This window comes from Stegastes partitus, unplaced genomic scaffold (assembly GCF_000690725.1).
Source record: "Stegastes partitus isolate 25-593 unplaced genomic scaffold, Stegastes_partitus-1.0.2 Scaffold401, whole genome shotgun sequence".
In the NCBI taxonomy this organism is placed as follows: domain Eukaryota; kingdom Metazoa; phylum Chordata; class Actinopteri; family Pomacentridae; genus Stegastes; species Stegastes partitus.
Genome location: NW_007578132.1, coordinates 172,169 through 197,126, shown reverse-complemented (window position 1 = coordinate 197,126; position 24,958 = coordinate 172,169). Strand labels below are relative to the sequence as shown.

Genomic DNA, 24,958 nt, shown 5'->3' with positions numbered 1-24,958 from the left:
CAAAAACTCACACATTTTCTCACATTACTGTATATTTCTGCAGCATCTCTGTCAGCCATCCTGACAAAGGTGAGCCAACACTGATAACATACCATAACCCCAGATATGTGAGAAAACAGACATAGCTCTACAGAAGCAGCTCCAGTCAGAAAAGAATCATGTTCTGCAAGGAAGCTGCTTGTTCTTTGAGTATGTGGCCAAACTCGGCACTGGGGAGGCAGTTTGCAAACGTGGTACATGGTGATGTAGATAAGTAATGGGAAGCTTTCTATCTATTTACATGCACAAACACTGAGACAAAGAGATAAGCCAAAAAAGTATCATGCTGGTAAATGGTCTGAACCTATATAGCATCTTTTTTAACCTTAGCTAGGTACAAAGTGGGTTCCAATGTGTTTCTCATTCACCCAATAACACTCACACACACACCACTGCTGGCAGAGCGGTCATGCAAGGTGCTACCACTGGGAGCAGCTTGGGGTTCAGTGGGATTGAACCACCAACCTTACAACTACTGGCCAACATGCTCCACCACTTGAGCCATGGGCGCCCATATTGCCTCTTTAAAGCTACAATGAGTCATGCAAGTATTCATATGCTGTCTGCTTCAAGAGCACACGTTTCTTTTGGTAGCCATGTTCATTGTTTACATTCAGAATATTCAAATTTATGACCTCCAAGTTCAATCGAACACAGCATAACTGCCTCCTTCCTGACAACTGCATCATTACAGATTTAGATTAGTGTAGAGCTGATACGTCTGAGGATGGCGGTCATCGTGTAAAACCACAGGATGAGCCGGCCTTCCTGTTTTTATAGGAAATACTGAGTATATAATAAATACATTTTCATATACAGAACTTATACAACTCAAGCCTCTTTGCTGCTTTGACCTTTATAACTCTTTTACCAAAGAAAAAGTATTCTTTACAAATAAACATCACATCTTTACATTCAGCTCTCTTTATAACACAAAGTTCATTCCACCGGAGGCTGGCAAACTAACGAAAGATGACATTTAATACAACACTTTCAGAGATACAGCAGTGGCTGCATCTAAAATGAGGATTAGTCTGGAAAACAAAAACGAAAGTAAGGTCTTTATATCCTTAGACAGTTAAAACTGTACCTGCACATGGGAATGAAAACACAAGGTTTAATGGAGAAAAATCAACAAATGCAACACTAGCAGGGCATATTAACTATCCCATGATGTTATCTTTTCAGGGCGTAACTGTAATTCTAAAACAACAGACAGGATGTGTTCCCGTGTCTTCACCCAATTTGTCTCTAAGTTTATATTTTATTTTCTTGGCGAGGATAAATCACACACATATTGATTCTCACAAGCTCCCTTTCCAGGAATCTGTCTACATTATCACACCACTTTCTGGGAAGCAGATATGTGACCTCATTTCTGCTTTCTTCAGGAATCTCTCCTGAGGCTTTCACAACAGCAGGGATGATGAATGTTTACATTACTATACCTTGAGAACTAAGCCAGGAGGTGCACACTAAAAGACATCCTAGATGAAGTACATTGCGTTCCATCTTCACACTAAGCCTGGAAAATAGCCAAGCCGGTGGTGTTTCATGCAAAACCCATAAAACTGGGTCTTAATGTAAATCTATTTACTTTCAATCTGCTTTAGTGGACTTTCTACATGTGTTAAGAGCCAGAGTGATTCTATAGCTTGTAGCTAGCTAAGAGGGGAGATGGATTATCAGTGGCTGTACAAGCCCTGTGACTGGCCGACAGCCTCTGTTGTCATGGTTTTCATCCCTACAGATGGCCATGGTTACCGTGGCAATGGCAGCAGGCTCAGCATCAGCAGCGTCACAGGGAGAAAATGCTAAGTACACTTGGAAAATTTCTACAATATCACTTGCCTCAGACTCAGGGAGATAAGAAGTGTAAACATTGCCCTCGAAGGCAGCAGATAAGGCAGAGATATTCAGAAGCTACTTGGATTTAAATTGGTAGATTATAAAGATTTCAGAATGTCCCGAAAGCACAAAAAAGTCCAAAACAATTCAAAAATGCGTGACAAAGTGCACAAAATGAAACAAATCCAGGCTTTTCGTTCACCAGTTTCTCCCTTAGAGATCACCAGGGTCAGTACAGCTGGTATAAGCTCCTCTCTTGCCCCACAATGACAGTCCCATCTGTCAGCCATCCTCCTTGGGACCTTTCGCATGCATATCAGCACAGCTAGCCCCCTCTGCAGCACAGGAGCCAGGCTTCCCACAGCCTATTAACTATACATGTATTTACATCATGCATGCTAGCAAAACAGCATACTTATTCAAGCTGTGCTATTGCTATTAGCCTTGATGTCACAGCAGCAGTGCAGCCAAATCAGTCTGAAGCTTGACCAGAAACAAATGAAAATGCTTGCATGAATTCCACGATACAAAAATCAACTAAACCTAATGCTGTCCTTGTACTATTAGAATAATGCTGACCCCGTTTACTACTAATATACGTTCACCTACCTGATAATTAAATCCTTTATTGAGATCCACTGAGAGCATGGTGTGCCTCCTCTAACGTTGGGGCAGGATGCCCGCTAACTCCCCTTGTGCTTGCGGCAGTTGTAAAAACAAGAGGCTAAGGCTCAGGGCCTGAGCCCCGCTCTCTGCTCCGAGTGAGTGTTTGTGATTGTTGTAGGAAGAGTCAGAGAGAAAAGCAAGAAAGATAGAGTCAGCTTTTCTTATTGTGCCTCTCAGTCAAACCCTCTCCTCTCCTCTTCTCCCCTCTCCTCTCCTTTCCTCTCCTCTCCTCTTCTCTCCCCTCCTCAGCCGCTCTCATCAGCCACTCTTCCCATGTTGGAATACGGCAGCAACCTTACTCCAGAAAGCTCCATGAACACAACATAAAAACAAAAGCAGGGAGCTCAGCACAGCTCCAGCTCTGCCTCTGCCTCTGTCTCTCTCTCTGCCTCCAACGGCTTTCATCCAGGGTAGCATCAAATGTTTCTGACAAGCGTCCATCCGCCAATCCCCCCAGAGAGATTAGCGCTCTGACATCACCGATGCTGTGCCGTGCACAGTTCTGCTGTGCTGAGCCTCCGAGCTTTGTGGCTCTGTTACCTAAGAGAAGTCTTGGGTCGAACAGCACTATGCACGAGGGTCTGGAACACCTCACAGCTACTTTTGCGACCTCAGGTCACCACACACCACAAGCAGAAGAAGCAGTGAGCAGGGTGGTGGTCATGCAGTCTTTCTGTATACAGTATATGCATCACAAATAGGTGCGTGTGTGTGTCTGCAGAGCCTACCTGAGGCAAAGAAGCTGCTCTCTGGCTGTAGTGCATTGTCAGCGAAACTGTGATCAAGACATGGTGTGCTAGAAACAGATCCGGAGGAACCAGCAGATATTTCTGCAGCGCCGCCTGAGACAACTGTCAAATTACAATAACGCTGTCTTTGTGGTTTGTGTGATCTGATATATCTGAGAATTCTATTAGCAAAGATGGCACTTAGTATTGCAACATTCAAGGGTTAGATCAGACAGCTAAATTACACTTAACAGTGCCCAATCTAATTTTCTTTAAGCCTCTCTCTCTCCTCATCTAACCATCTGTCTTTCACATTCTCTCTCCAGAGCTGTATCCTCTTCCTCTACCTACCTCCATGCCCTCTTCACCCTCCTCTCCACTGATACTGCTATAATTAACCATGGAAAGGAGCACAGCCGGTCTAGGCTCCTAGCTGTGGTGGGGAGGCTTCCTGCCTGCCTGCCAGTTTTGCACAGTTGGATCATCAAGTCGAACAGAGATTTCACACTGATCCAAGAACACCATGCTCAAAAGAACAAGCCCGGGCAGCTCCAGCACACTTCCTCCGTCTGTTCTCACTGATCTTCTCCAACCCGGACAGTCGCCCAGCCCTAACTGGACAGCCTGGCAGGGAGCCTGCTGTTATGTCAGGGTTCTAATTAGGACCACACCAGTCAAGTCCGAGTCCCATCCCAGACCAGGTCCACTTGAGTTCAATGAAGGTTGATATGGGTGTGAGACTTTCTGTAAAACTACGCTGCAACTTTCAATGTACAACAAACTACACCATGTCTACAAAAGTACTGTCTTCTGACTGGCACAGACGCATCAATAGAAAAATAATGTAACCATGTTGGACTAGTCAAGAGTTTAATCACTCACGGCTTCTGTCAAATCACAGTGTGACAATAGTAAAGTAAACAGTGCGTCACGCTTTAACACTTCACCTACAGGGAACACAGACTCAATGAAACTTCCATATTTTTTCCATTCATGAAGGGCAATAGTCGAAGAGTGCAAAATGATGTACAACAAAGAATTTGTCTATTCATTGCCCAATACTTGTGTTATTCTGGAGATCTCATTAGTCATGTGGTGGCCCAGGTGGTGCATAAGATTTCGATCAATTAGTGAATGTGTTGGATGCATTTGGTAAAAAGTTCCCACGGGTCAGTCTCCAGCACATTTCATACGAGTTCAAAACTACAACAAATGTGAATAAAGATGACAGCTTGAAAAAGCACTTTCAGGCAGGAATGTTTTGACAAATCCAATCCGCCTTCATGGTCTTGCGTTCGTAATGGTAGAACCACAACTTGCCATTCTCACTCTGGTTTTTATACAAATTAAATATTGATGTGTTAATTAGAAGTTTTAAATAAGAAGTAAATTGCCAGTTACGTGACAACTGGCAATTACGACAGTAAAGTTGAAAGTAACTCTGATCACATATTGTAGGAAAGACCTTCCTCAGCCTGACTGAAAGGTTTTGGTACCTCAACTCAACCAAACACTGACTGAAGTAAACACAAAGCGACAAAAAGTCAAAACAAGATTTAAGTAGTAAAGTAATACTATATAAAAAGGTTAAGAGAGTTAACTCAAGACTGCTTTATCCCTCCAACAATCCCTCATAAGGGCAACATTGCAGCTCCAGCACGATTAAATAAGGTGATAACAAGCTACTAAGTGGTGAAGAAGGTGGAAGAAGCCCCCACCGGGAAATCATGCTTACTGAGTGACAACAATATCCAAAATGGGTGCTGCTACCTTCAGACATAGTCGGGCTACCTGCTTCTCAGTTTCCAGTCTTTGATGCTAAGCTAAGCACTTATTCTAATTCATTAAATCCAAAAAAACTAAGTGTAAAAATAAGAAGTTGTGGTTTTGCAGACGGCAACAAAACCTACAAAGACCATTTCCAGTATTTGATGCTAAGCTAAGCTAACCAGCTGTTGGCTGCTGCTTCATGTTTTATTTGAAGACATTAGAGTTGTATAATCTTTCTCATCTAACGCTCAATGAGTCACCAAACTACAGAAATAAAACAACATTTGTTTCATTAAAAATCTGCAAAAAAATATATGCAAAATATTTGATTAATGATAAAGCTCCACTTTTACAAAAGAGGAGCTTTACACCCAGCAAGACTTGAATGTGGATGACTAATGGCTGGTACTACACAGCTTCAGGAAATATTTATCATATTTTAGCTATAGCTCATGAGAGTCTTTTAAATTCATGAAAAATGTGGTTCTTTCAAGTTTTTAAATTATTTCTGAGATTATGTTTGGATTTATTCAAATACTAAGATTTAACTTGATCTAATTGTAACAGTTGGTATAATCATGGTAACGTCAGATTTGATCATTTTTTCCTGACATTTATACTCGATCTTCATTACTGAACACCACTTTGAGACACCTTTTCTATGACTTTGATTTGTCTACTGCTAGAGCTCACCTCGAGTTGATTTTTGATTAGTTTCATTTTGCTGCACCACACAACCGTTCTGCTACAAGGGGAAAGAAACGCTCTGACTTGTTTGTATTTCTTTAACCCAATTACAGTGCCGTGGGCGGGGTTAAGGGAACTATGCAGCTTTGGTGTTCCCTCAAAAGAGTGATGGGTGAAACAGATGTGGTGAAACCTTTGCATGCAAGCAAGCGCCGTCATTAAAATGAATAATCCTCAGTAAAAAACTGGCAGAGCTGCCCGACTGCACGATACGAATCCTCGGCAAGACGTTTATGCTTCAGTTTGGTTTTTTTTAAGTTATTTTTTTGGCGTTATTGCTTTTATTTGATAGAGCAGTACAGAGAGAGACAGGAAAGTGGGGGAGAAGAAGACCTGCGGAAACGGGCCATGAACGGGATTCAAACTCATGACCTCCACATCGAGGACTACAGCCCCTGTAGATGGGACACCAGCTCAACCAGGTGAGCTATAGCGGCACCCCGTTTATGCTTCGGTTTAATTTTCAGTGCAGTTGTTTGCAGCCCACAGGTTGCTGTTGCCGTTTCCTGTGGTGAACAAAAGCGGAAAAGGGGGACATCGCCGACCGAGATTATCGGCCAATGAGAGGCTTATACCAGCAGCCTACATCCAGAGAGTCACAATATTATTTGAATAACCTCAACTATTGAGAAACAACAAGAGGGACAAATGTAACTGCCTATTCACAGTACTTTGTAATACAGAAGTCCTAAGGGGAGGAAATTTTCTCGAAGATGAGAAGATTTTCTAGTAAGTGGAGGATTTGCAGTTTAGCCAGAGGCAGACACTTTGTGTTCAGTCTTGTCCTCAGTCTGGCTCTCAGCCCACAGTTGCATAAGCAATATTCTGTCAGAACAGATGACATGCACACATCAAAACTCTTCTCCATGGCTGGCTCAGTTGTCTGCTTACACTCATACCCTGCACGCTCTTCGAAGCCGTTTCAGATGCTGACAGCCTTAACTCCACTTAATTCCCATTATCTATCATTATTTATTTATGTCACCATGTTGTGGATGCCAGATGTACGGTGACATGTGTGACTATTGTGATCTAAAAACACTCCACAGCTGCTGAGCAAGCTGTCTAATTACAGATATAAGCCACACACAGTTGTGCAATATTACTGTAGTTTACAGATTATTGAAAATGTGGATTAACAGTTAAACGTGATCAAACCTTTGGGGCAGCGTTTTCTAAGACAAATCTGAGGGGTCAACAGATGGTTGGCCAGAGAGCGAAGAAGAAGTTCACCACATGCTGTTCTTGCAGGAAATTTTCTCTAATTTTGCTTTTGGTAAAATTTTGAATATCCATCAATGACTTGTTGATTTAATCTTCCATTTTGGATCAAGTGTCAATTACTGCCATGATGTCAAAGCCCCAGGGCCCTGATAGATACGAACAACTGTGCTGTCCGTGGATGCAGTGCCAACACACATAGAGGAGTTATTTGACTTTAAAACAGCCTCATTAGGAGGCGGGGGGGTGGAGACGTCGGTCACAGGAGCTTCACCCACGAGAGAGGTTTGTATCTTGAGGTGGACTGTTGTTTTTTCACTTTGCTTTGTTTCCTTTTTTTTATTCAAGTTTCATTTTCGCTCTGGGCAGTAACATTAGTCAGTTAAGTTTAGGAAAAGATCGTGGTTTATGTTCAAATCAACACTTTCACAACATTAACCACATGTTACAAGGCAAACTCAATCCTGACTGATCCCTTTCACATGCAAGTTAACCTATGATCCCATCACTGATACAAAACATCGATTACAGCCACTATAACACGATACTCCTGTTGTACTTTTAAAGATGGCTGATTGTGTGAATGCACTGACAGGATTGCTGCTTAACTGCTGTGCAATGAAAATAAACGAAATCTATCGTATTCTATTTTATAACTTTTGTGAAATAAATATAATTGTAGTGATCAGACAGTATTTCCATCCTACATGTGTTAAATTAGAAGTATAAAGTATAAATGCATCATTGTTTCATGACTGTAAACATTATCTGAGAGAACATATTATAATATAGCCCTACTCAAAACCCCTTACAGATTTCCTTTTAATTAACAGAGCACTTGTCTTGCCATGTACTTGTGTTCCTTTATTTTGTTTAGTATCGATGTCCTGATTCTATCCATGTGTCTTAAACAGGTGGCATTTTAACAGGATTCTACCAAGTGCATTAAAATGAGGTATCCTCCCGCTGATGTGACGTTAGCAGGCCAGAAAAAGAGCATGAGAAATGTACTCACCACATCTTTACTTTCCTGGGAACTTTGTTCCTGCAAGTCAAAGAACATCAAGAAATCAATCAGCAAGACAAAAGCGAGGCACGGGAGTACATTACTGTCATGCCAAATGATCTGGTAAGAAATTCCCCGGCATGAAGGCAACTCAAGTGCCCCAATTCAAAGGCAGCAGAGAGACATGGCACCAGAAATGATGCATTCAGATGCAGTCCTTCCCGTAGTAAACTAAGGATACTCTCATGCTTGACCTTGTAAACTTGGTAACCTGGCAGAACAGGGAACAATATGATGCTTTTTTTCTAGCCATGTTGTGTACTGAGGAATCCCTGAGAATCTCACCATGCTAACACCTCACATACTCATACACATCTTGGTGAAACCATGACAACGCTTGCTGCGTAGGAGGAGGGACAGGGGAAGCAGCAATGAGTTACAATGACAGGGAAGAAGCACACTGCATTGAGACTGCAGGGAAAACAGAAGAGCCATCCCACAGCACATCAGCCCTGTCAGGCTCCACTGTACGCTGTAAGCTCTAAAAACTAAGTCATCATGTAACGCATCCACAAATAGAACAAAAAGGAAGAGTATTGATTTGCCTGTACAGCAATCACTGCATGGTCAGTACACAGCAATAGATTTCATTTCTCTCCTCCGGCGCTGGCAGTACATCCAAGGTAGCGGACATTTTTTGTTCTTCTGAGCACAGTCTCACCTGAATGCTAATGAGGAGAGGCTGACCGCAGAAGCAGGCTCTGCCTTCAAGTGGCCCAATAGGTTGTGTTTGAGACGTGCTCGTTTGAAACTGTGCCAGTGGGGATCGGAGGGCTCTGACCTGAGTGGACACGTTTCTGACCAGTTGATATCCCTCAGCTGAATAAACCACAGGTTTGGATGCTTGTGCTGCATCTCTCCATCGCTCAGGCTGAGGGACGATAAGACTACTGTGTAAACACGTAGAACAGCTGGATTACTTTATCATGAATCTCTAAGTGATGCAGTCAGAATAGGCCAATTAGAATATGAATAACAATCCAGTGCTGCTCAGACTAGACAAATGTACACAGAGCTCCTTTCATCCAACTGATGAGGCATATGCTCCCCTCTGTCTCCTCACTGCTTGGATCAAACACTTCATGCTCTCATCTCAGAGCAACATCTTGGACCCGCAGTACTGTGTACTTAAAGCAACAGCTTGACAGCAAGTTTCATATGGAAGACAAAAAACAATATGATTTGGGTGACACATAAAATATTCTGCAGACATCAGGGAACACATGAAATATACCTGAAATGCATCTGCTGTGTACAGTGCATCACAAATGCATTCTGTGTGATGGCAAAGGGCGTTTGTAGAGTGTGTACTGCATGGACTCTATGAGGGATGCATAATCTTTCACCCAAATATGAACTGTGCACAAGGAGAATTTATCCCCCATTTGTGGTGCGCAACATCCATGTTTGTCATGATATCTAGGCGACATGTAGCCGGTGGAGCGGTCCAAATATCGGTCATTTAGAAACACAAATGTACAAAAAATGAACCACAGATTGGTGTTATCCTGTGTCTGATCCACAGAGAAATAAACTGCGGACCAACAGTTTATTCAGGTTAGCCCACCATTATAAACGACCCTCTCCAAAATTGAACAGAAGCACAGCAATAACGTGTCTATTTGGGCTTACCGTTGGCAAGAGCGGCTCCATTTGAGCTCCTTGATCCGTGATGTCCATCTTTTCTTCTCCTTGGCTTCACAATAGGCAAGTCGTGATGCGCCACTCCGCCTCTGTTTAATGCTGCTAGACAACGAAGGGTCGCTTTTTGTCGATTTGATTTCTCTCTTCTTCTTTTTCCTTCCTCACAATTACTGGCCGGGTTTTCTCAAATGGAGGTAGCAAAGCATTCCCGTCCTGCCCTACATAATTTACGCATGAAGGAGGGAGGTAGTGCTTCCCATTACACGCGTTCAGCGCTGGACGCTGCGATCATGAGGCGCACAAGTGGCTCTGTGCGCAGACTTGTACACAGAAATGTGTTTTGGGGGGCTGATCATCCATGAATATATATTTAGAATAACACAATTGGACATACGTTGATGTATTTTAGCCTAATTCTCCGGTGGCTGGTGTATCACTCCGTTTGCTTATATTATACTTACAGGCTGCAATTAAGGGGGAAAATCAATTTAGAAGATCCCTGTTTAAATTCAAATGCAGCACCACTAACTGCACAGCCATGTTCTTACTGGAGGTACCCATGTGGATTTTCCCATCCAACAGGCCCTTGCTGGAGAACACTCACAAGCATCCACCATCATCATTATTGCAGCCTTCTGAGCACTACTGTATATTGCATGGTGTTACATTAGACGTGCCTGGCCACACAGCAAACACACCAACTGCAGAAATGTCCCCCACCATCCCATCATTATTTGTGTCGCCGCAGCACGCGATGCACCGGCATCAGCAGCCTCCAGATTACACAAGAAGGATGCTGCTGCTGCTGCTGAGCTCGATCCACGGACGCCCTCCTCTGGTGACACCCACGAAGCTCCACCAGGCTGCTGCTGCTCCGTCCAACCGGGGAAACCTGCACAATCTGATTTGACTTACTCATAATGCAAATTGTGTTATCTCACTCCAGGGATATGCAACATTATGTAATCTGATTACTGTAGTATAAATGCACACATGTAAATGTAAATATCAATATATGTGCACCCTCAACATTCTTGTAAATAACTACAGTTCTATGGTTCTTATTTTAACTTAATTCTTTACTGCACAATATCTTTGCTTCTGCTTTGCACTTCTACTGTTATTTTTATTTTTAGTGACTTTAATTTTATTTTTGTAGCTATTTTTTATATTTTTATCTTGTACATTGTACCTCACTGTGTATTTATTGTTGCATCAACCAACCAGAACAAACTTCTGGTCTTGTGTAAACTATACCTGGCAATAAATCTGTTTCTGATTTCTGATAAAAGATGACTGTGGTACTGCAGTGAAGTGTGTGCAGGACACTGCTCCATGGCTTCCTTGACAGGGTTTTACACGGTCCCGTGTATAAGTTGAATGTAGATGTAATAGTTTAGATGAAGTGAGGATGGGGTTTGTTAGTTATGTGAGCAGCACTTGGACTTCAGGACCAGTTCAGCAGATTACAGCTCAGGAGTGAAATCCCCTCTGTGGTGATTCTGTGGTGTAACACTAAGGATCTTTAAGTAGATCATTTGTAAACTAAAAAAGAGAAAAGTTTGCGGACCTCCATCCCTCCACCTGGCACCAGCACCTGGGTAGGTTGGGGGGGGCGTCAGGATGTTGCTGCTGATCCGGATCCGGATCCGCCCAGCCAGGCGTCACATCACCGACAAGATGGCCGAGGGTACGGGACGAAAGTGAGGGAGGAAACAAAAACACTGGCGAGCTATCCTTGCCGCAGATGCCAGACCTGTAGATCTACTCGAGACAAGTTAGTGCAAAGACAAACGCTGGGTTCGTTCGAGGCTCCGTTTTGCGGGTGACCGTCGCTGTGTGCACACGGATTGTGCTCCGAGGCAGCTCACTGACACAACGTTTGTCAGGTTGCCTGCGTTGGCTAGCGAGCTAACCCGCTAACCATGTTAGCTAGCTGACAACATCGCTCGGGAGAGAATACGCTTTGAGAAAGTGACAGGATCATTATGAAATGAATAGTTGCTGCTAAGTCTTCGTTACTGAGAACTAAAATCTGTCGCAGCAGCATAACTTCCATGAGTGATCAATTGAATTTAAGGCACTAGTTAACCCTTAGCCAGCTGGTTAGCAAGCTACCATTGCGGATTTCTTGTTTGCAGCTTTAGAGTTAGCATTAGCAGACGTCCGTTAGCTTGCTCAGCTGTTTTAGGTGAGTTGTTCCGACACAGGAAAAGGTACACTGCTGTGTGAACGAAGGACATTTTCCCATCTACAAAAAAGTACCTGACACGGCTGGCAGCAGACCTGGGGTACCAGGCGTCCCACAGGACCGCTAACGTTAACTGTACCACAGCCGGGACTGTAAACATAAGCCGAGCACATCTGAGCCCTGCGTTGTTGGACGAGGCGCAAATCCAGTCTGCATCACCATGGCCCATTCTCCCGTTCAGGGTAACCTGCCGGGGATGCAGGTAAGCTACATACGTGTCTTTTAAGTTTATCCCGCAGGAAGTAGTTGAGGTCACTGTCAGAACAAAATGTACACTGTTTGATTCCCTGCTGCGGTTCGTGCTCTGAACACCTACACAGCGCTGGAGCTCCCAGGTGCTCCGGGAGCATCCTCGAGGTAGAAAATATTTCAATAACTGCTTATTACTGCAGAGCGAACCAGAGGAAGTGCATGCCTGGAAACTAAACACACCTCTACAACAGACCTGTACCTGTGCAGAGTGGATGCATGATGAGTTAGTTCTTGTCATGCCTGCAGTTGATCTCAACTTGAACTATGAAGACGTGCTTTGAACACAACATTTGAGTCACTTAGAAGAGAGTGAAGCTCTCTGGCTCCACTGTACAAAGCCATGCACACATGAGCCTTGTTCTTGGCCCTGCTGCTATCTTTAGGAGTGTGCCTATAGGGATGATAACTGGAGGAGATATCTGTTCCTAATGTAAACTACTTCACGCAACTGTTTGCAGACTTGTGAGTCTTTGGTATGCATGTCAATAAGTGCAGAATCTAGGCTAGGATGCATATCAGATGCAGAGGAACCGCTGGGAACGTTGCAGCAACAATCTCAGGACATAATGACCTGAACTCCAAGTAGTCATTGCTGTGCATCAGATTAGGATTGTTAGCAGCGATTGTGCATAAATGAAAGTGGAGAACACAAGTGCCACTGAAGTAGCTGCTTGTCATTTGAACTTTTCAACATTTATTTGAGGTCTTCTCCCTGAACTGTGAGCTGGACATTTGGCAGTATTAGTTTGACATTTGACTTGAGGCTCGTTCTCAGTTTGACACCTTGTCACTAAACATATTTTAAATTTTTTAAAAAACATTCTTTTATCACTTCTTTATCTGTTCCACACACTTTTCTTTAGCAGAGTTTAATTTCTTGAGTTAATCTCTTTAAAGGCACCAACAGGATCTTCTTTAGTGACATGTGGATCCCTCCTTGCATAAGGCAGCTACTTCATTATTAGTCATCTCTAAATGGACATATTGACCTTTTCTCTGCTGAAAAACGGGCATAAAAGGAAGTTGTTATTGTCAGCTCCTGCTCTTGTGTTTCCCACATACCAGCCTCTGGAGAGTTACGTCATGTTAGTTCACTTCCTGCGACTTTCAGCGAGGTTTTTTTTTTTTTCATTCCACACTCAGATACACATGAAAAAGTGCGCTACCCTGGAAAAGTTTAAAGTATGCCTGCCTGTCAGCAGATTCTCTGAACACAGTTTCATCTTTTCCCGCATTAATATACCAGTCACAGATTCACCTACGCTTGTCTGACCAGGTGAACAGTTTAAAATCATACAACTGCACTTCCTTGGTATTATAATAATGTCTTAACCTTGCATCTGCTCAGTAAATTGGTGTTAAATAGTTATCACTGCATTTCAGCACAAGCAGCCTCATTTACAGGCTCAGAGCTGCAGCACTGCCAATAAATCGAGGCAATCAGAAAAAAGAGAATAGCTATGGGTGATACACAGAAACCGTTCTGATCATTTTGTCCTCGTTATGTCACATATAGTTTTCACAAGACTCAGCCTTAAGTTCCATGAAGGTACCACCAGCTCAAAATTAATGCTTTTCATTTAAGATGTATTTAAATTGAGCACAAATCGGGTTTACTTAGAAGATTTGGTATCCGTGTGTCATGTTGATGTATTTGTTTCTGTTGTGAGCGTCAGAGGATCATGTTGTCGGTGGAACTTCTAGTCCAGGACTGCAACACAATTCAACTGTTTGGACACTGTGGAAGTCTGACATCAAACCAAACTGTTCAGGGCGAGCATGCATACCTTGACATCTCATAACCATTTGGCTGCTGAGCCACCCCATGATCAGAGAATTAAAGCATCTTCATGGGAGCTGGTGTGCCTAAAGCATTCCATTCATTTGTACGCACACTTCATTGGACCTATTCATTACGCTGGTTACCAATTTATGAAGAATTCCCCAAACATGCTGTACATTCAGGTTGCTACCATGACTGCTGTACAGATGTAGTGTATAAGCTTTAGACTTACAGCTACAAGAAAGTGATGTGATGATTGATGTGATGCAGCTCTGACCCCCAGAACCTTTAGAAGCCTTCTATTGACTGGTTCACCACTCGAGGAAAGGCATTGTGGGTGCACATAGCTGTACCATATTTACTGTGCTCACTTTGCTAAAGGTGCTTTGTGTATAAAGAATTGTTTGAATAAACACAGAGGACTGTTTAGACGGAGGTTAAACCCGCTGGTCCTGGTCTACGGTGTCCAAAGCTGAGCTGCAACAATCATTGACCAACTGATTAGTCCAAAAGGTTTTTCAGTCAGTTTAATAATTGTTGTTTTTTGTCAATAACGTGGCAAAAATCTCTCAAATACAGTTTGATTTTTTGCAGTGCTATAAAAGGTTTAGTTGTTGCGCTCTTGTTCAGACATAACAGCGTTAAAGACGTAATGTTGGACCCTTTTATAGAAAATAATCAGCACACATAAACCCCCGAGGTGCAGCTGGGTATTAAAAGGACTAAAATCTTATTTTGTTTTATTTAAATGCTTTTTTTTTAACCTGCATGTTATCCAATTGTTACACTCTTTCCCCTTCATTCTCCTGTGTCTTTCTTTCTGTGCACATAAACACAAGGTGTTGCAATGAGTGAATTAATGTATCCTGGAAGAATGGCACCCTGCTGGTGTTTCCTATTTACTCCCCAACATTCAGTTCTTTTCAAACATTCCTTTTTCTTTCTTTTTTTTTTTTGTTTTTTTATTTTAAATCCGCCTTCCCTTTCCTCCCCTGCTTTGTTCCCCCCGCCTGTCAACTGCCAGAATGCCAGAGTGGACCCAGAGGAGCTGTTCACCAAGCTGGAGCGCATTGGCAAGGGCTCGTTTGGCGAGGTGTTCAAAGGCATCGACAATCGCACACAGAAGGTAGTGGCCATTAAGATCATAGACCTGGAGGAGGCGGAGGACGAGATTGAAGACATCCAGCAGGAGATCACCGTGCTCAGCCAATGCGACAGCCCCTTCGTCACCAAGTACTACGGCTCATACCTGAAGGTGATGTTTGTCAATATAATGTGCATTTTAAGTTTCTCGTTAAGTGGTTTTGCATGTGTAGCCAAACCTCCAAGTGAGCAAATAGGATAAGACACAAAGATTTTACTTCCTCTGCCCACTTTTCCCCCTGAATAATCCAAAATTAAGAAGGGATTAGCCTCACACGACTTCAGACACCCACCAAGCCCTTATTAGTGTCATCATGACTTGTTTAGGACTGTACCCGGCTCACGATAAGCCAGTAACCACCTCGATGAAGCGGCTGTGAATATTTCTGCACAAATGCATCAACGCACCTAATGGCTGCCCTTCTCTTTCTCTGTCTCCCATGTTCCAGGACACAAAGCTATGGATCATTATGGAGTACTTAGGTGGAGGCTCAGCGTTAGATTTGGTAAGTTCTTCACTTTGAGCTTTCTTTGTGTGTCACCCTAACAGACAATAAAATGTCAGGGTTTGAGCACTTTGTTATTGATCAGAGGGGAGCTATAATAAAAAGAAATATTTGAGTTTTAAATGCTGCATCAAAAGCATTCCAGGTGTTATGTCCTCTGCCACAGAAACTGTAGGAAACACAGGCAGCTCCACACATCTCACTGGTCTTCGCTCATCTTTTTATCGCTCAGTGCCTTCTTATATGAGCAGCACAATTTAAGGTGGAATCTGCATGTTCTGTGATTAATCTGCTCACTTTGAAAGCAGCAAATGCAATGCAGATACTTTAGGTAGTGTTAAACATGACATCCAAGAATTCTAGCAGCGTGTGAATGTTTTAAATAGCACAGCCTTCACAACAACAACTTTAGAAATGTTTGAAAGAGCTCTCTCCCACACAATCCTCTCTATATTGATGTAAACTGACTCAAATTAAAGCTTTACTTTAATGCATTATTTTATTTGAGCCTGAAGACCAACACATGCAGAACTTTCCTTATCGTCTGTGGCGTACATGCTGGTGAATCTCATCATCACTGCTTCAGCAGTCTCCATTAAATGTGCCCTTTGCTGTTTGCTGTAGTGTCACTTCTTCAGCTTAATATTATGTTTAATAAAAAGGTCTTCTGATGTTTGTGGAGGTTCTCTTCATTTCAGGCAAAGCAGGGCATCACTACAGAGCACTGCTAGAAACCCTGAATATACTCTGACACCACACTGTTCACACTAGTGCTCCCTATCTAATCAGAAAGACAGTCCCCACACAGCGATGCCCTGGTGACCCCACTGGCTAGCTTCCTTTAATAGAAAACAAAAAGGAAAGTGAGTAGGAAGAGACGAGAAGTAGGAAATAAACTGTTCACAAGCGAGCTTTGAGTAACTGATGTTTTTCTACCTGGACACATCAAGTTTTTGGTTCTTTCAGCGCCACTGACGCCTGCAGTTGATATTCACAGACGATGGCAAGTTACACCAAACTCATTTTAATACATCTAAAGAACTGTGTATGTGTACGTTTTGTCTGCAAATCCCGTGAAGGTTTCTATGTGACCTGTGCAGACTTTGAAAGCAGACAGCCAATGTGGGCCTATGCATAGAACACACAGGGCTCCCATGGATCTGTCTGAAAGGCTGCTTGCTAGTTTGCATTTTTACTAGGATGCAGCAGCTGGTTGCAGATTGGGCTGCAGCACCGCGTCAGGGTGATGATCCCTGAGGTGTGCACACAGATGTCCACAGGTTCCCTCACAGACTTAGAGTGGATGATGAAGTTTGTCACGTCACAAACACATACATAGCAAACAAGAATTGGCCTTTAGTCTCTGGTCGTGCTTCTCTGACCTCTGAGGTTCACAAACATACAGTTTTTCATTTTTAAAAAGGGCGTAGTAATGTCCTCAAACAGCTGCTCAGTGATGGAAGTACAGCCTTTGGTAGGGACTTGTTGTCCTCTTAACTGTCATAGCTGCAGATACTGAGCTGTGATTTCTGTTCCTTGGGGTTGTAAAGTCAAACGTAATTAATGGCGACCGCACGTTACTTCTGTACGATGATTTTGATTTCTGTGGTTAAAACTACTCTGATTTTATGAAGTAAAAAATGCATTTATTCAGGACCTTGTTGAGCTGTGGCATCATAGAGATCAGGTCTGACTATTTGTGGATGATGTACAGAAAGGTTACATGTTAAAGGAATTATTGTTATACCTCAGTGAAGGGTCACTACTAAACAGTACAAAGTTGTTCATAGTGATTGCCTTTATCCTGTGATGCAGCATTTCTGTCCTGGTTGGAGGGTCTCTTCCCCGTCTATAGAACAGGAGCAGTCACATTCATTATGCTCCTCACAGTCACTGATTTCAGCCCAACTAGGATCATTTAACCAACTTTTGGAAGTTCAACTGCAACTCCAGACACTTAGAGAGTCAGTGCCATGTTCTGGTGGCACATGGTGGCCCAGCACTGTACGAAGATATACTGTGATGGTGTTTCCTTTAATCTGTCACCTGTCTGTCTGTGGGACTGACTAAACCTACACTGCAGTGATAGTTTATTAAATGCTAATGAAGAAACATGTCAAAGGTTGTAACTGTGGACTATTAATGTGTTTTCAAAAGCTTTTGGACAACAACTGAGCTCTGATTTGGAGAAGCTTTAATAGACATACAGTACTTGTTAGTTGGATATATTCATGCTTGTTTTGGGGTTTTATTTTGTGGTAGTAAAACACATCATGATAACATAAGACTTGTTAAATCAGACTTTTTGTTTTTACTCTAATATTTCTCAGTCAAATTAGTAATCATCCACCCTGATGCTCATGTGATAGCCACAGCTGTCTATGATTGTTTGATTTTCTTTCAAAGATGGAGCCCGGAGCTCTGGATGAGACCCAGATCGCTACAATCCTGAGAGAGATCCTAAAGGGCCTGGAGTACCTGCACTCTGAGAAGAAGATCCACAGAGATATCAAAGGTAACCGACCAGCTGTCAGAGGACACAGGCTTCCCCCGACGAAACGGCTTCAGAGCACACAAATATCACATCGCAGGTTAATGGTATTGACGTCCACTTACACTTTCATTCATTATATAGGATATGTTTCACAGGGGAGTTGAGGTGAGCGCTGCTGCGTTCCGCTAAAAGGCTTCTGACAGTTGTTGCCTCTTAAATAAATTGGTGATGTGGATAAATGGTGTCTGAAGATGTGGCAGGCTTTTCACTGCGTAAGCTGGATCCCACTAACCCTCCACCTGCCCTCCCCCTCCATCCCCTCCAACAGCTGCCAACGTGCTGCTGTCCGAGCAAGGAGAGGTGAAGCTGGCAGATTTTGGCGTGGCTGGCCAGCTCACAGACACGCAGATCAAACGCAACACCTTTGTGGGCACGCCCTTCTGGATGGCCCCCGAGGTCATCAAACAGTCGGCCTACGATTCTAAGGTGAGTTCAAAGCCAGCCGGTTGTTTTACACTGTACACAGCATCACGCTACAACTGCACTGATTTGCATCCCTCTGTCAGAAGAACACTTTGAAATAACACTCAGAGCGCATCAAAGTCGTTCCAACACCAAAGTGTCAGAAAGCAGGAACTATGTTTAGGCTACAACTTTAACACCGTATGTGCTACACCTGCTTGAGAACCTCCAGCTCTTACTGCTACTGTATGCAACTCTTTACATCTCTTAAAACCATTGCTCCCTTCCCTGGTGAGTTTTTAGTTTTCCATGAAACCCCTCTACTCACACACCACACACAATTCCTGTGCACGGTTTACCCACCAATGTAACCATGCCTTCACTTTGTTCTATTTCCAGGTTTTAGCTGCTCGATAGCTACTGGCTGATGACAGCATCTTGTCTTAGGATGTATTTTGAGCTTCCTCCTAGCAGCTTTAACTGTGCAGTCTGATGGAAGTCCTTTTGGTCATCGTAGGCTCAGCTTCTTTGATCAGAGGTGTCAAACTCACAGTGGGCCAAAATTTAAAAACTGAGCCTAAGTTGCGGGCCAGATTCGATATTTATTGAAAACTTGACCACAATTGTGCATGTTTTCCTTCCCCTGCAGATATATAACGATAAACTGTTTCATATGGAAACAAACTTAAGTTTTGCTTAAATATTGAATGTGGAAAAGGCAAAGCTGAATATTAGGAACACGACAAATCAAATGTTAAATAAAAGTCACATCAGTGGCATTCGTTCCTTCTTTTTATTTGAATGAATAAGCTCCTGTTTTCTCTCTTTTGGCCACTCTTTGTGACATAAGGTTGCTGATAAATGTTAACAGAAGGGGGAGAGGACGCTTGTGAGTCTTCACTGACGCCCCAGCGCACTAGCTGAGCATTCTGGGATGTGTAGTTCTAGTGGTGCATGCGCTATTTACCAGCAGGCCAGCTCTCAGACATTTGATATTATCTGGCGGGCCAAATATAATTACACTACAGGCCAGATTTTGAGTTTGACGCCTGTGTCTGAGACTGTGTTGAGGATTGCATATTTTATGTACATTTGTATTTACAGAGGCAAAGCTTCCAGTCATTTGCTGGGGTTGCAGAGTTTTTAAATGTACAAAATATTGATAATGCACAGGTTGAACATGTTGACATGCTGGTTGGGGTTAGTGCAGTTTACTGGGAGCAGTGCTGGTTGTACAGTCTGACAGCACCTTGAAGGAAGGAAGGACCTTTGTATGTCTCCATCACACAGAGCAGGTGAAGCTTCCCACTGCTGGGGGTGGGAGGTGTTTCCAACAGGGATGCCAGCCGAGCCAGCATCCTCCTGTCTGGATCAAATGTCATCAAAACTTCACTTTATTCTCATTGAAAAACTTTTGCTCCTGTTTTTTTACTGCTCTGTTTTCAGTCATTTTTTGTAAAATAGAAAAAAAAACGGTCAGACAGCGACGAGGTGTATGTAAACCCCACACTGATCAAAGGAGCAGTGGATTGCTGTAGAGAGCCCAAAGGAAGAACACTGGTAGTTATGGTTGTTGGCTATGATGTGTTTTGGTGTAAATACTGTGTATTCAGTTACTACATGTCTCCTGTGCATTCCAGGCTGATATCTGGTCTCTGGGTATCACAGCTATCGAGCTGGCGAAAGGCGAGCCACCGCACTCAGAGCTCCATCCCATGAAGGTTTTATTCCTCATCCCAAAGAACAACCCGCCCACACTGGAGGGAAACTACAGCAAACCGCTCAAGGAGTTTGTGGAGGCCTGCCTCAACAAAGAGCCCAGTTTTGTAAGTCGTGGTTGTTGTTAGTTTGTCTGTGCAGAATTTGCCAGACTGCATCACCTGGTCTTCTCACTTCTCCTTTCTGCAGAGGCCGACTGCCAAAGAGCTGCTGAAGCATAAACTCATCGTCCGCCATGCGAAAAAGACCTCCTACCTGACCGAGCTGGTTGACAAGTACAAGAGGTGGAAGGCAGAGCAGTCTAGAACCACAGAGTCTAGTTCTGATGAGTCAGACTCGTAAGTGGATTTGGACTTTTGTGTCGTGTTGTTTTTGCTGCACCACCAGCGCTTTTTACTCTTGCTTTAATAAGGACACAAACACATCCAGTGTCAGGAGAGAAGCCTCCTCTGTGCCGCCTGTCCTCCCACATTTCTTATGACAAACTTTCTGAGCACTTATTATGCATGACTTGATCGCTAATCCAGACAAATGTCCAAATCCTCTTTAATATCCGTCAAACCAGAGAGCAGGATGGTCAGGCGTCGGGCGGGAACGACTTTGGCAGTGATGACTGGATCTTCACCATTCGAGAGAAGGACCCCAAGAAGCTACAGAACGGAGAGGGACAGTCGGGGGCAACAGACCAGGTCAGGCATGAGCTGTCACATCATCAGCTTTTTGCTGTTTGGGATGATAGGATGGTGCAGCGTTATTTGGGAAAACATGTAGGCAGCAGGTGAAGCTGCACTGCCTCGATTTCCTTCCACTGTGTTCCATCTTCATGTGTCTCTGTTTTTACAGACAAAAGACATTCCAAAGAGGCCTTATTCACAGAGCCTGGCCACCGTCATCTCTCCTGCATTAGCTGAGGTAAGGAGTCCATGTGGGTGATCGTCACACCAGTTAGTCTCACCGTTCACTTGTTCTTTAAATGTTTGACTATTTTAATAATGAAATAAACATTCACAGAGCATTTTCTGGTATTTCCCATCTAATGATTAGATTGGACTTTGAGAACTTTACATTTGATCAAGTGATGTGCTGCACGATCCTGCTCCTGCTTCCACACCATCGTCTGCACATAAATACAACTATATCAAATGGTGCATCACAACTTCCACCCATTCTACAAAAGTCAAGCTCAAATATATCAAACTTGCACCGTTATCTTGAGCCAGAGGTTCAATTTGCAACCAAAGTGTTGAGCTGTGCTGTTGAGGTCCCACCTCGTGCTCATATTCAGAATTTCAGCTTTAGAACGAGCCAGGTTAAAAGAGAACCACCTTAGTGACCCTGAAAACTCTGACTTTGGGCTCCACTTACCTTGATAACCCACTAACCTAACTTCATAGTACAGCCCTCCGTACAGTTTGAGCAGAGAAGTTGCAGATTTTGGCTCCAGGAAGGCCGATTAAACTTTGCAGTGTGGATTAACTCGTCACAAAAAACCCATTATCAATGTCAACGTTGTCCATTATGACGACTAATCGCAGCAGCCCTACTAATGACAATACATATATACACCATTCAAACCTGGAAACTGTTCAGAATAACCACAGCCTCAGTTTCTTGCTCAAAGGCACCTCCCTGGTATTGAGGGAAGGACATCCAGGTTTACGTATCATCAGCAGCTTCTCTAACCATGACCATACTGCATCTATGCTCACATTCTAAAGATTTATGACTAAAAACTATCACTGAAGTCATCTGCATTCGTGAGGTATGCATCTTTGCATGCAAATCAAGTGGTAACCGTGGTAACCATGGTACCCAGGTTCCATGTGACCTGCAGCTTAGGAAGAAGCTCGTGTCTGTAAAGTGCTGCACCTGCTGTCAGAGTTTCCCTCATGTGTCTGACAGTAACCTCACTCATGATGTAGGATGACATCATCAGAACTGTCCAATCAGCAACACACTGTCAGGTCATGTGAGGTCATTGGCTCCTGAGAGTGTTCGACATGTAAACAGATGACATACGACTACCAGCACAGCTGTAGACGTTGCACTGAGTCATATTGTGTCACATTTGTTGGCAGCTTAAGGCGCGACAGGAGCAGGTGAACGGGAACCCCTTAGTCCTGGATGAGCTGAGGGAGGCCATCCTGCTGGCTGAGGAGGCCTACCCCGGCATCTCCGACTCCCTGGTGGCTCACATGGTGCACAGGCTCCAGAGGTAACGGCTCCACTCACACTCACAGCGCACAAGTCGGTGACAGGACAGAGCAACAGATGACCACAGGCTGTTCTATTCTTGTCTCCTGTTTTGTACAGTTTCTCTACAAGCAGGACATCCTCCTCTTCCCCCTAGTGATTGGCTCTCTGCCCCAGCCCAGCTCTCCCAGGCCCCCACCAACACCACAGCCAGGCCAGAGGGTTACAAGTCAGGGGTTAAGTCATTCAATACCAGCTGACTGCATTCGACCTCCCGAGTGGGGAGGAGGGGGGGGGGCACTAAACCTAGCCTGTAAAAATTACTGAACTCCAAAGCGGAGGAGAAAAGAGAAACTCCGGAGAGCTTCTTTTAGTCAACAACAAGAGGAGAAGTTCGGGGGCAGCAGAGCCTGTTGAAAAGGCTGCGAATGGGACAAGACTCAAAGTCGGAGCGACGGCCAAGTCGGACTCTGAGCTCTGCACACGAGAGACTCCTCCAGCGTCACACGGCGGAGCCTCTTCACGGAATCTGCTCAACGAAGGAGCCGAAAACCTCCCCTGAAATCTACGGCAAGACTTCAGTCCCCCCTCTTAATGCAGGCCTCATATCCCCAGAACCTCTGAAAGCATGCTTGATGAACCTGCAGGGATATTACCTTAGTGTGCAAGCTGTGTGTGTGTGCATCTGTGAGCGAGTGTGTGTGTGTGTGTGTGTGTGTGTGTGCACGTGTTCTCTCGCGTATGTTAGACTCCCTGTTTAGGCAAATTGCAGCATTCTTAATGAAACCTCAGGTAAAGTGCTTTAAGTGGACTTGGTCCTCCGAGGCAGTGGGAGGGGAGGGGGGCTCGCCATGCTGTACATGATTACAAGTTGTCATTGCGGGAAATGAATCACTGTGTACAAAATGGTCATGCGCATTTTGTAGATACTGATAATGTTTAAAAGTAGATATTTAAAGATCTCAAAAGTTAGTCCAAGAGAAGGAACAGAAAATGCCTTGCCTTTTCGAGATGCACACGTCTGCATTCTGGCATTTCATCCGAGATTTAGTTAGTTTTCTTTTGCTCGTCGGTGAGTGAGATTCATCAGTGTTTGCTTTTGAAGTGACTGAGTTCCAATCCTCCATTTCAATCACCTGCTGAATCATCAAACTAACTACGATACTAAACTTATTTTGTTTAGAGCCAGAAGCATTTCCTTTGTTACAGTAGTCGGGGGGAAACCGCTTCCTACGCTTATGTTTAGACAATTTATCAATTTTGAAATTGTGTAGGTCAAGAATGAAGGTAGAGGACGATTACAAGAGGAACGCTGGTATCATGTGAAGTATTATTTCTCCTCGGCTTGTAATTTCTCCTTAGCAGTGCTTAGAAACTAAAGTGGAGGCGCTGAAAAAGTGGCAAGGACCATAGAAGGCAATCATATTATGACACTTTGCTCATGGCCAAATGAAACCGTAGGACAAGCCAAGCTGCAGAATGGAACGCCATCCTTATTATCCTCACTCCAGACATTTCTGTTCTCACTTCCACACCGTACTATAGAAGTGCCATGTCCTCTGTTACGCTTTCACCAGATATTTGTAGTATGATTTGCACCTTTTTTTTTTTTCTAATTTTCAGATCAGTTTTTTGCACTTTGAAAGTGTGTCGAGTATTTAAAGAAACTTGTCGGAGGAAAAAAACAAACAAACAAACAAACCGAGAAATGTTGCTAATAGCCATGTTTTACTATATATGTTTACTTAAGAGTTCCAGAATTTACTACTGTGCTAATGCAGCAATAATGTTGAGGAGTTGCATCAAGACGCACTTGTCAACACAGGGATTGAAAGAAATTAAGAAATATCTGATATTTTTGTAACTGCAAAGAGTTGAGTATGGAAATATGGAATGCTTTATGGATATGGGCACCTGCCTCTGGCAAAAAAAAAAAATCTATACCTTACAGAAAAACATATGCTACGGAAATAACTACAAAATGTGTACATTTGGTCTCCTTTATCATAGCTGACAGTTTATAGTACTGTATATAATCTTTGCTTGTGTCATTTGAGAATTCCCAATTTAAATGTAAGCTCCTTGTAAGCTTTCAAAGTGACATGAGAAATAAAGATCTAATGCTAACTGAGCACCGGGTGTCTTACACGTGTCCTCTCCTGGAGCTGGTTGTCTGTCTGCTGTCAGGGCTTCTCAAATGCATCATCTATTTTATTATATCCAGTTTAGTAAAACTATTGGGAATAATCAGGCCTGCAGTTATTAAGTATGCAACAGAAGTGAGTTCAACCCTGGTGCAACACCACTTAAATGTCAAATGATTCAAAATTGCATCACTTTTCAATACCTGCATTATTTCTAAGTTGACAAGTAGAATATTTCCTGTTACAGAACCTACAGCTCACCTGGATGAGCGGGCGACCCAT

The 24,958-nt window shown here is 43.4% G+C and overlaps 2 protein-coding genes across 3 annotated transcripts in view; one reads left to right on the top strand and one right to left on the bottom strand.

The window, feature by feature from the left end:
• Positions 1–9,774, bottom strand: part of LOC103359857 (sodium-driven chloride bicarbonate exchanger-like) — a 47,775-nt gene extending 38,001 nt beyond the window's left edge. The window contains exons 1-2 of the mRNA XM_008285409.1: positions 9,718–9,774; positions 8,035–8,064 (exon numbers count right to left, since the gene is read on the bottom strand). Of these exons, the coding sequence (XP_008283631.1) occupies positions 8,035–8,064; positions 9,718–9,765 (78 nt within the window). The 5' untranslated portion in view covers positions 9,766–9,774. The remainder of the gene's footprint in view (positions 1–8,034; positions 8,065–9,717) is intronic.
• stk24b (serine/threonine kinase 24b (STE20 homolog, yeast)) overlaps positions 1–24,664 on the top strand; it is a 41,511-nt gene extending 16,847 nt beyond the window's left edge. The window contains exons 4-14 of one of the 2 annotated variants that reach the window (XM_008285410.1): positions 11,387–12,182; positions 15,040–15,270; positions 15,608–15,664; positions 18,071–18,179; positions 18,487–18,644; positions 20,261–20,446; positions 20,529–20,677; positions 20,905–21,028; positions 21,183–21,251; positions 22,418–22,554; positions 22,653–24,664. In XM_008285410.1, the coding sequence (XP_008283632.1) occupies positions 12,141–12,182; positions 15,040–15,270; positions 15,608–15,664; positions 18,071–18,179; positions 18,487–18,644; positions 20,261–20,446; positions 20,529–20,677; positions 20,905–21,028; positions 21,183–21,251; positions 22,418–22,554; positions 22,653–22,689 (1,299 nt within the window). In that variant the 5' untranslated portion in view covers positions 11,387–12,140 and the 3' untranslated portion in view covers positions 22,690–24,664. Of the gene's footprint in view, positions 1–11,386; positions 12,183–15,039; positions 15,271–15,607; positions 15,665–18,070; positions 18,180–18,486; positions 18,645–20,260; positions 20,447–20,528; positions 20,678–20,904; positions 21,029–21,182; positions 21,252–22,417; positions 22,559–22,652 lie in introns of those variants that run through there. The other variant, XM_008285411.1, reaches the window with a different exon arrangement.
• Positions 24,665–24,958: the final 294 nt, after the last annotated feature.